The 11,276-nt window shown below is 46.5% G+C and overlaps 1 protein-coding gene across 1 annotated transcript; it reads right to left on the bottom strand.

Moving 5' to 3' along the window:
* Nucleotides 1-648: 648 nt before the first annotated feature.
* Nucleotides 649-8,541, bottom strand: LOC125945078 (uncharacterized). The gene is made up of 4 exons (XM_049666646.1): nt 8,490-8,541; nt 8,071-8,288; nt 7,000-7,289; nt 649-3,306 (listed from the first exon to the last, which is right to left on the bottom strand). Exons 1-4 carry the CDS (start codon nt 8,539-8,541, stop codon nt 3,087-3,089), a joined length of 780 nt encoding a protein of 259 aa, XP_049522603.1. The 3' UTR covers nt 649-3,086.
* Nucleotides 8,542-11,276: the final 2,735 nt, after the last annotated feature.

Genomic DNA, 11,276 nt, shown 5'->3' with positions numbered 1-11,276 from the left:
GGTATATATTCGTGACAAAACATACGACGAATTTCATTCGTAAAAAGAATGTATTTCAGTGTAAGCAGAAAAAAGAACATTCTTCTATGTAAATGAATATTAGCACTTTACGTTCAAATAAGCCTCCTGCAGTAAAATTTTTAAAAAGTATGCTTTTTTTCTTTCATGTTAACTTATCACAGTGCTAAATGTGCATTTATCCGCAGCATGTGCCCTCATTGGGTCGCTTGTTAGCCGGCAGTGGCTGACATAGCAATTGTATTATTTCGATATATTCAGCTCTATGTATACCTACTCTTGCTCAACGCTACTACTTCACCTTTTGCTATATTCGCTGAAATTCCATGCATTCAGTGCATCCCGTCGTCAAATGGACTTATATTTAGTTTTCAATTATAAGAGTAAACATCGTCCGCGTCCGAGAATATATCTTTGTCCCGTTTTACATAACAGCGGAGGAAACGCCCGACGAGGAAAAATTCCGTGTTCCTACGTGTAACATGTGTGCACATTTTATAATGGAATTTTATAATGTTTATTTCATACGCGATCACCATATTGCCTCCGTAAAAAACTCATTTCTATTACAATGTAAAAGTTAAAATATGAAGTCGCTCTTGCCACAGGTCCGGCGGAACTTTATTTCTATATTTATTTGCAGATATGCACATACACATAACAGCGCGGGCCAGCTCAAGAACTTGCAGAATGTCACAAGAACACATTTACAGCAAAATTGAACAGGATCACATAAAGGACAAGTAATATGCACAAAATACTAAAATAGAATATGGCTTAGCAATCCATGCAAAAACGAATACGTGGGCTGCTTTCTAATAAAATCATCAAGATTATTTCACATATCACTTTTTTGCTGAATGAAGAAAACTGTGGACCACTCCAGCTGCAATCTGAGTGGGGCAATGCTTAAAGGGTCGGTACGCCTGGTTGTGCGCACATAGATGGTGGCATAAGATATAGGAACGACGTTGTGAACAGAATTGCTAACAGTTCGACGAAGCATGACAAGGCGTTCATATGTGTAACTTTAAGCTAGTAACCTAAAGAGGGTTAGAAATGGCAATCGTACCTGTCATATATCATTCAGGTCATTTTTTTCTTCACGGAATCAAGCTTATGTAGGACATAATGATATTGGGAAACCTAATCATAAATTGCTCAGTATATTCAAGGATAGCTCTGATGAGTGATCTGTGGGCCGTGAATCTACTGTATAGTGGGAAATTTTCAGCCTGCGTCTTGGGTAACCAAGTTTTTAAAGTTCTCTTGAACAGATGAATTTAAGATGCTTATGTCATTTTAGATTAGTCGTGAAAGTGATTCCACGATACCTGAATTCATTGACGCTTTCCACTTAATTGTTCCCGTTAGTGTAAGTAAAGTGCAAAGGCTTTTTTCTTGGAGGTGAAATTCACGGACACTGTATTTTAATAATTGACGGGTGTCCAGGTATGGCTCCACTGGCAAAACGTAGCGAAAGCATTGTTCTGCGTGACTTAGTCGTCCAGATTAGTAAGGTTAACGTAAAGCACACGGTCAGCATATACCAAGCGAAGTTTGGCGCAGGTGTTACTGATAACAAAAGTCACATCCTAGTATGATAAGTGTACAGTGTTCACCGCAATACGGGCCCATAAGGGACACCTTATGCATATTCGAAGCCGAAGACGAGTGGCGTTGTTTACTTTTCTCTTAACATTGCGTATGAGCGTTTTGGGGCAGCTGCTGACGCAAGAATTCCAAATGAATTCCCAAGCCTGGTCAGCAGCGCGGTATTGATGCTTCGACGACCGACGTGTACTCCCCTCGCACGTCACACGTAGAACGTCCCTCTGAAAAATAATTGTTTTCTGTCACTCTCTAACCAAAGTTCTTCAAATAATCTTGGGATCACCACTGGCCAAATCTAGAACCCCGAAAATTGCCAGAGTGCTACGAGGTGAAGCACCTTGGTTATGGTACGACTCTAGACCTACTTGCATTCTCTACACACATCGCTGTTAGAGCTGTGACTGTCGCAGGGCTTGAAAACTGAGCAATAAAGCATTCGACAAAGTTAGTGTACGAGAAATTTGTATCAATAGAGTTCACAGCTAGGCGAGTTTATTGCGATTTTTTTTGCCTATTCAAACGAAGAATAGGGAACAAAACACACTCTGGCGCATACTTGAACGGGAATTTATTTTTAAAAAAACACGAGGAATGAGTAAGGAGACACCCAACTTCAGGGAACATAGAACATCGGTAGAACACATCGCCCAGTTCAATCACACGTGCATAGAAACAATATCTGTGAGCTTAAAGGATGGCTAACGCCTGCTTTGTCTAGTCTGCACAACCTTCTCACACCCAAAAAGCTTGTAGCGGCATAAGATCCCTTTTCATAGGGAGTTCTACTCGGGAAGCGGTATCGCATTAACCCAAAAAACTGACGTGTGATATATCTATAACATGGCGGCTATGACGTCTTTTCGGTTCCGTTATGGGCTCTGGCATTGCAGCCTGCAAAAGCATAGCCATCGAAAGACGTTTCTATTACTAACAGGCAAAGGTAGTAGCAGCGTTGATTTAGACACCATCCTAGTGTTTGTTCAAATGGAACAGGTAAATGCGCACAGCAGCATCACCTCAGGCGAATGAAGAAATGTTTATATTATTAATTATATTAATGGGCTCAGGAGGACGTCAAATGAACAATAACAAGTGCTACGTGCATGGCTGAGTCGCTGTCGTTTACCGATTGCTTTTAACGTGCGGATAGTCTTACGGGGAATGAAGCAAGAGATGCGTCAGCATTAGACTCACGGAACACAATCACTATTTTTGAAGCGATGTCGACGTACTCCCACCAGTAAACCAATAGACAAGTTGCAGTGCAATTGGAGCCAATCTGCAAGCATTCAACATTAGCATCCGCAAGCAGTGAACTGATTGTTAGACTGTATAAGCCTTGAAGCGTATATTCCTTGAACCGACACGGTCAGTGAGGCGGAAGTGTTCGAATGTATTGCAATCACGCACGTGAAAATGAAAACGCTCTATGTCCTAAGTTATCGTACACGTAATTACCGTTTCCGGCAAATGCAATGGTGCAATAGCAGTTCCCCGATAAAAACAGAAAGCGCTACGGCTTGGCCCAGCATCACCATGTAGAAAAGCGCTGCGGTATCTTCGGAGGACAGCGAGTGCACCTGCGATGACGCTGGGCGCATGAGGTACCAGGAACGAGACTGCAGCTGCAAGCGCTTACGCTCCGTTAGTCCAGACTCGTGCATCCAGCGACATCTGTGAGCGAAAGAACATGTCTTACTGCTTCATGTACACTGCTCTCATTAGTGTTTTGTATTGATTGCATTAAAGGTTATATTTATTATTGAATAAAGTCTGTAAGAGCAACAAAAGCAATGAAGCCTTTTACTAGCCCACCCTTCAAGATACGTATCATGGTTTGTCTTCTCTTTCTTTTCTTTGTGAGAAGAGAGGGAAAGGGAGGGGGTGAGAGCAGCAGGGCCCGGCACAACGAAGCACGCCGCGCGCCTTGTGCCTTGCAGAACAAGCGTTGTATACCAGATACCGCTTTCCCGCGGGAAAGGCTTCATCGGTCAAACCTGGCGGTGTCTGTATTACAGGTTGCGACAGCATCGCGGGGTAATTGAGGCGCAAGTAGCGGTGGCGCGGAAGGCGAGTGGGGGGAACAATTGCCAGTCTATTGTCGCCGGTGCATTTGCACTCCAGCCTTCACTGCCGCGCATGTGCTGCATCAAGGATAAGACTAGGTGAACGGCGAAATTTTTTGTGCCTATATCTATCAGCAACAGCCAAGAGAAATGTGTGAGCGCTCTGTTAGTATAGCAGTGTCCCAAAAGGGCAGCCGTGCTCGCACGTAACTTAGCACGCGTGCAGTGGTAGTCGTTTTCACAGCGGAGTTAAGCTTTTCGTAAGTCCGTTTCGTGCCGACAAAAAACTCGGCCCAGCTGTGCGTCGCCGAGGTACACGCAGCCTCCTTGCATCACACACGTGCGTAGGGCGGAGTCTCGCCGCGGCATTCGTGCACTTCGCCTTCCCTCTCCCCAGCCGAGGAGAGGCAAGTGTTCGCTTAGCCATGGCGTCACTGATATGCTAGAAAGCTCTGAGCAGCCGCCACGCCGACAGACGCGTCGCCTCTCTCGTCTAGTGAACACGTGTGCACAGCTACCATGGCGCCACCGAATACAGGCACGACTCCCGAGAAAAAAAAGCTCGGCGCGTGGCTAAGCGGGACAACGATCGACGAAGGAGAGCCGATCCTGCCCATCGCACCGAGGCCGCCGCCGACAAACGCCGTCGCCAAGCCGAGGATCCTGAGTTTCGGGCCACAGACAATGAACGCTGCCGACTGAATGCTCGGCGCCACCGGAAATCGGTTCCGGGCCTACGCGCCACCGAGAACTCCCAACGCCAAGCCCCCAAATCCAACGGCCGGTTCCAGCTCGAATTCCTCGGCATAGAGTTTGGGCAAAGCTGCCGCGTCTTCAACCGGCTCGCAAAATTTAGCAAAACCTAGCAACACTTACCAAAAGCCGGAACTAGCTCCGCTGTGACCCAGCCTTGCACCACTAGTGCAAACTCCCCACATTTTTCTGCCCTTTTCGTTCTGGTTTTTTTTTTTTTGCCGACATTTGTCTTTAGGTGTGACGATTGGACGTCACACCAGGAAGAAAATATGAGTTTTCTTAGCACCAGGTCAACGTAGACAATTTGGCGTCGCCGCTACACCACCAGCACAAAGTAAGTAACTGGGACCCTCATCAGCGAAAGCCAGGCGTGTGCTACTTGTGCCGAGCGCATCCGACGCACCAATTTGCAGTCTGGTTAAATACGAGGCAACATACTACATTGTAATATTTAGTTGCAGGCCGTGTTTTATTGCGATAGCAATTAAATGCACACTACAACCACATTTCTGCCGTCGCCGTCGCCGTCGCCGTGAGGTTCCCTATAGATAAAATCTTCACCGCGCGCCGTATGCCCGAGCGGAAGCGTGCGGGGATGCGCGCTATCACGGAGAGCGAACGCACTCAATCACCCACGCGCAAGCAAGGAAGCGGGAAGCCAGCGCCGGAGGGAGCGCGGGGGGGGGGGGGGGGGCGCACTTCTACTCTGCCAACAACCGCGCGCGTCGCTCGTCCGCACCGTCTCTTCTCTCCACACGGCTCTGACCTTATGCGCCGTGCATTAGCCGCTCAGTTTCCGTTGAAGCAATAGACCGCACGTACCTTCGCCCGCTGCGGCGTATGGGCTCGCTGCCAGCGTTTTGACTGTCGTTGTCTGCAGTCATTCAGTGTGATCTATTCATGTTTGTTTGTGCGCGCTCACACCACGCTGGTTCATTCAGTTAGTAATAGTCGGGCCACATTTTCCAACGCACGCTACACATGCAATGCTGCCCGGATCGGCAGTGCAGCACTACAGGTGTGTCCCTTCGCACGCGCTGCCCACGGGAAGCGCTTCTCATCAACACCACCGTTTCACACGCACCTTCTCGTGGTCATCGAGTCTCTCTTCATGTCGGTCTACGTACGCCGCAGCACAGCTGCTTACTTAATCAGCTCATGTTTACTACAATTCATATTGCTACCAAAGCCGCTCACCTTACTTCGTATGACATTGCTGTGTTGCTATCGCATTCATTGCTTCGCCCTTAGGGCGGAACTGTGACATTTTTTTTATCCATTTAAAACGATGTGGCCGTACTGTATTATTACACTGAGCTTCTCTAACGGGCACAACACTCTGCGTGCATTTAGTACCCTGCTGTTCTTTCCGATCATTGCTGGTATTTACATGATGCACAAAATCACTTGCAGCTGTCCCTCATTTAGCAGCTCTTCAGTTGACAGGACTTTCGGTTGGAAACGTCGTTACATGTATTACATAACGTCAGTAGGCCTCTACTTTCTCAAAAGAACTCAGAGCAATCTTTATACATTTCTTCGTTCAGAAATAAGAAAACCTTGAACATTCTATTCGATATGCGAAGGTCGTTTCTCTCGAATATTCGTAATCAATTCAATTCGGAAACTTAGCTTTTCGAACAACCCTGCATATAGCTGTGAGTAAAGAAAATAATCGCTGCGTAGCAGGTCCTTTGATGGTAAAACAAGTAATTTCTTATGTTGTGAGCCAGCGCCTATCGGGTAGGAGTTGGCTATTGTGACCTCATGAAGATCTAACGTGACTGTTGCGACTCCGCACCTACTTGGAAAACAAAGCTATAGACAACTGAGATTACTTGTGGGCCATTCTGAATTCTTGAACTACAAGGAAGTAGTACCATGGAAGTAGAATCCAAAAAAAGGCCCCGATGTTACAAAAGACTCCTACCCTCCAAGGTTACCACGATTGATTCTCTCCTCTCAAGCATAACCTCAACTTTGCAGGTGGCAGTTGTCCACCGACGAATGACTACCAGGGTCACCCATGCGCGCTTAAGGACATACGGTCCGAACTTTAACTAGCTTTCTTACTTTGACTAGTCATATGCCACTTCTGAACTTTTGCTAATACATTTGTTTTCTTGCATGTCCTGATATTTCAGCCTAAGGTCGCTCCCTATTCCTTTGTGAAGCAGGGCAAGGCAATTGGAAGTCGTAGATAAAGTGTATTCTGCATGAGATGTCGCGGCCATGATGATCTTGTTTTGATTTTGTCATATGGTCACAAGCTCGACAGAAGTATATGCAGTCGCCCTCCAATGGATGCCTACCTATGTGTTTCTAGTTATTTTGATCTCTGGTCTGCGCCTCACGTATTTAGTCTCTGAACAAAGCTCCTACCACACTGTACCTATGCTTCTGAAGCCTAAACGCAAAGAACACACGGACAACAAGAAACACACGAGAGATAATGCTTCTTAACTGTCCGAATGTGCATGCTGACGTTATTGAGCGTTGTGGCTGCCATGCCAGCCTCCCAAAATGAAGTACTTCTAATCCTCACCTTGTGTGAAACAGTTTCTTGAATCTGGGCTGAAGAGTGTTACGCATGAACATGCAGAATTGGGCAGATATGGTGTGCTGCTTTGAAGGGTAGATCAGGCCCTGCCCTGGCTTCTGCGGATATAGTGCAGCGATGTAGTTTTGCATGACGTTATCTTCCATGAAAATGATGGAGCGCTCAGCAATCATCTCGTCAAAAATCTGGCGCGTGAAGACGACTGAAGCTGGCAGAATTGATCGTCGCCTGCGTGCCGTGGAAAGAATCTTCTGTAACTCCGGTTCTGGAGACACCTGCGGGAACCGGAAACCACACGCAACGAGCGTTTTTCAGATGCTTCGTACTTTATAACTGCAAATATGGTTATATTGACGCAAGCAATGTCGCGACAAAACAAGCTATTGGGTGCTTAAAGCAATTTCGTGTAAAATTACACGCCGTCAAAACCGAAATATATATCCAGGTATGTGTTGCGAAACGAAAATACTGCTAGGACTTCAAAGCATACTTCAGGTTAGGTCTCAGCCTTCACGTAAGTACAAACCAGAAGAGAATACTGTAAAATGTAATGTGCAATAATGCAATGGCAATGCTTAGCCATGCCGATGTTTCGGGTCCCCTCGGTTCGAATGTTCATTTCTCTTAATTTTAATTTCAAAGCGCGTTCGTCACGCCTTTCCCTATTCCGATGATTGTACAGTTGAAGTATGTGAGAAGTACATGGGTAAATGACCAAAGTTCTGTTGTAATGCTTGTACGTTACGCCTCGCAAACACTCCGACAACCGTATGATCCTAAACTCTGCGACACTTTTGTTGGTTGGCTGCACCTTTGCATCTCGCGTCTCGGGAGTTTCGGAGCTGCATCATAATTTGTAATACTAGAAGTGAAAGCGTTCTGCTCTTTCAGTCTGAGCCGCAGATCTACCGCAGCCTAGGCTCCCCGGTCAATACGGAGATTATCACCAAGTCAAACGTCGTTAAACACTAAAGTAGTTTTATTGAGAAAACCTAATACATTTCAAAACAAATGTTTCTACACTGCTGCAAAAATTGTAGTGAACGCTTCGGGTACCTGGAACTGATGTTCGAACGTTGTTCCTCGTATGATGATGGGCTTCAGGTAAGGTCTCTCTGCGACATCACGGAAAGTCTCCAGGCGCTCGGTGGGCGTCTTGACACTCATGCTGGCCTTCATGGTTCCTTGGAAAGAGTTCATCAGCACGAGTACCGCCAGCCACCACACGGCGAAGACCACACGGCCTACAGCGTCACGCACGGGACGTATTGTGCCTGCACAACAGCGCATGAAACAAACACATCTCAGAACGACGTTCGCAACAACGTACCGTTCGAAACAGCGACACAAAATACGGAAATAACGTATCGGAACGATGAAACAAAAATATCGCTTTTCTTCTTTCTGGGCTCATAGCAACGTCGGAAACAACTCTGAATGGCGTCCAGCCCAGTTAGACGCCTCGCCGCGCGTACTGTCACCGGAGACGGCGCGTGTTCGCTTGTACAATTCAGGAACTAGTGCCATGTCCTGAAACCATGGCCCCTTTCCACTCTTATTATGCTTCAGCGCATAACACGTCAGTACTGCGGCGAAGCTGGCCCAAAGAAAGCAGTCATTCTGCAAGGCGTATTAGAGCGCTGCCTCACGCGCACTCCTCAACGCATGTCGCGATCTGAAGCGAACTGAGTTGGACCTACGCTGCCTACACAGAAATATCTTCAATTTAAATTTGACCACGGCTAGCTTTCAATGGCATTTACGATGCACATGTGCTGCATGACGCAATCTTTTTTTTTATCGTGGTGGTGCTGAGGCAGTTTATCAGGCGATTTATGGCCATGTCTACAATCGGGATGAATAGCGAGAATTAGGGTGTCTCCTGGACAAATCGGCAGACTTTGCATATAAGGGTATGTGGGACTGCATTTGTATCACTCTTGAATAACCCTCTTTGACGCCAACTTTGGTTCACTGGGCCACTGGGTACGTGCCGCTCCTTAATGCCAAAAATAATTATTTAATATTTATTCGGGCTGGGCGGAATCGAGCTCACGTCATAGACCGGGTGTTCAAAATTAGGTTTTACGGAATTTTTTAAATTGCCTTTGGCAGGTAGCATAATTCTTATCGTTGAGCTGGAGTATTCGAAGAGGCGGACATTAGTAGCACGAGAAATCGAAACACATATTCAACTAGTTAACAGAAATTGACTAATGAACTTCTTAGTTAATTACTTTACGACCCATATTGCAATTTACGAATTGTAACCGGTGCCTTTGCAAGACGCATCCACTTGAAATGAATTTCCAGGATGACACCAGTTTCGAGACATTATTTCCCAAAGTGTGGGATGAAATACATGGGCGTTCCAGTAACTTTTGTGCTTCAACGTATAAAACAGCATTTTCGTTAAAAAGTTAGTGGAACAACAGTGCATTTTTACGGCAAGTTTGATGGCACATATCTCCAAACTGGTGTCAGTCTGGAAATTCACTTCAAGTGGATACACCTGACAAGCTCATCGACTACAATTCGTAAATTGTAATATGTGTCGTAAAGCAATAAACTAAGGAGTTCATTAGTTATTTTTTGGTAATTACTTGAATATGTGTTTCGATTTCTCGTACTACTAATGTCCGCCTCATCAAATAACCCAGCTCAATGATAAGAATTACGCTACCTGCCACACGCGATTTCAAAATTCCGTAAAACTTAAAAATGAACACCCTGTATAATAAGACAAGGGCCACGCGTGTGCTTCGGAACGGCGCTGTTACATGGCGCAGTTTGTCCAGAGGGGAGCACGAGAGAAGAGTCCGACTGCCGTGGATGCCTCATCCATGAGACGTTTCGTCGGTGGCAATGCGGTTGTAGACCGCTTCAACCCTAATCGCATTAAGCCTTTATTGACGGCCCGAAACAAATGCCTGTTTTCTACATAAAGGTGCAAAACACATCGCGAATAAACAAAATAAAAACCAACAACGGCAGAATTCATCTCACGATGACTGTCAACGGTAATGCGATTAGCAATCGAGCAATGTAGCGACACATGGTCTTTCTGAAGTTATGTTCAGTTAACAACTGTAGCGGTGATTCTGCGAATGCTGTTTCATGGGCTATATGCGACACACCCTTTCACCATCTCGCTTGCCTGCCAAGAACTAGGCCGCATGCGAGTTTTAGCCGTCATTACTCATGGTGCATTTCTACCACCGAATTACGTCCCAGCAGCAGGGCCTTCGTTGTCACTGTGATTTCTGCATTCACCTCGAATATGCCTCACCATTCCAGGCATAAATAAGAAGGCACAAATGCCGTCAGCAGCATTGAAGCAGGCAGATTATTGCTACTACATGAGGTCCACAGTGACCGCTTATATGTTTACACAGATGAGTCGGTCATGCACTCCAGTTGAGTAGCTGCAGTATTTGTCCCAGCAAACCCTACAGTGATAAAATTATGGACATCGCACGTGACATCGGCGACGGCTGTCGAACTTGCAGCTCTGCGTGCAGAGAGAGAGAGAGAGAGATAAATGAGATGGGAAAGGCAGGGAGGTTAACCGGAAGGTAGGTATCCAGTTTGCTACCCTGCACTGGGGAAGGGGTAAGGGGAGACAGAAAGATAAAGAAAAATGCACACACATAGAAAGAGAGGGTGATCAGAAAAAAAAACTCAGGAGTGTCACAGTCGTTCAAGCAGGTCGCTTGTCCGGAGGAACCTCAGCAGTGCGCTCATCGCCTTCTGGTGTGAAGACCATGTCAGCCGGCACTCTAAGATCGTCTACTCAGAATGCGGCCGGTCGTCTAGGCGCGCCAGCGTCGTCACGAGCGTCTGTCTCTGGGAGCTGTAGCGGGGACAATGACACAAGATATGTTCTATTGTTTCCTCGCTGTCGCAACTATTACAGGTAGCACTGTCAGCCATTCCGATGCGGCAAGCAAACGCATTCGTAAAAGATACTCCAAGCCACAGTCGGCAGAGAGCAGTTGTCTCGATTCGGGAAAGTCCAGATGGAATATGTAGTCGGAGGGATGGATCCAAGCGGTGCAGTCGAGTATACTGGAAACCTGGCGTGTTCCACGTGGATCGAGTGGCATCACGCGCGAGTATACGAAGCTTTGCTGCTGCATCGGTTCTTGAAAGTGGAATGGGTTCCTTCACAGCATTTTCGTGAGCCCTCCTAGCAGCTTCATCGGCCTGTTCGTTGCCCATGATGCCGCAGTGGCCTGGGAGCCACTGAAAAGTAATGTCAT

The sequence above is a fragment of the Dermacentor silvarum genome, chromosome 4 (genome assembly GCF_013339745.2).
Source record: "Dermacentor silvarum isolate Dsil-2018 chromosome 4, BIME_Dsil_1.4, whole genome shotgun sequence".
Lineage (NCBI taxonomy): Eukaryota > Metazoa > Arthropoda > Arachnida > Ixodida > Ixodidae > Dermacentor > Dermacentor silvarum.
The sequence above is the reverse complement of the archived record's forward strand: the minus strand, read 5'-3'. Positions and strand labels throughout refer to the sequence as shown.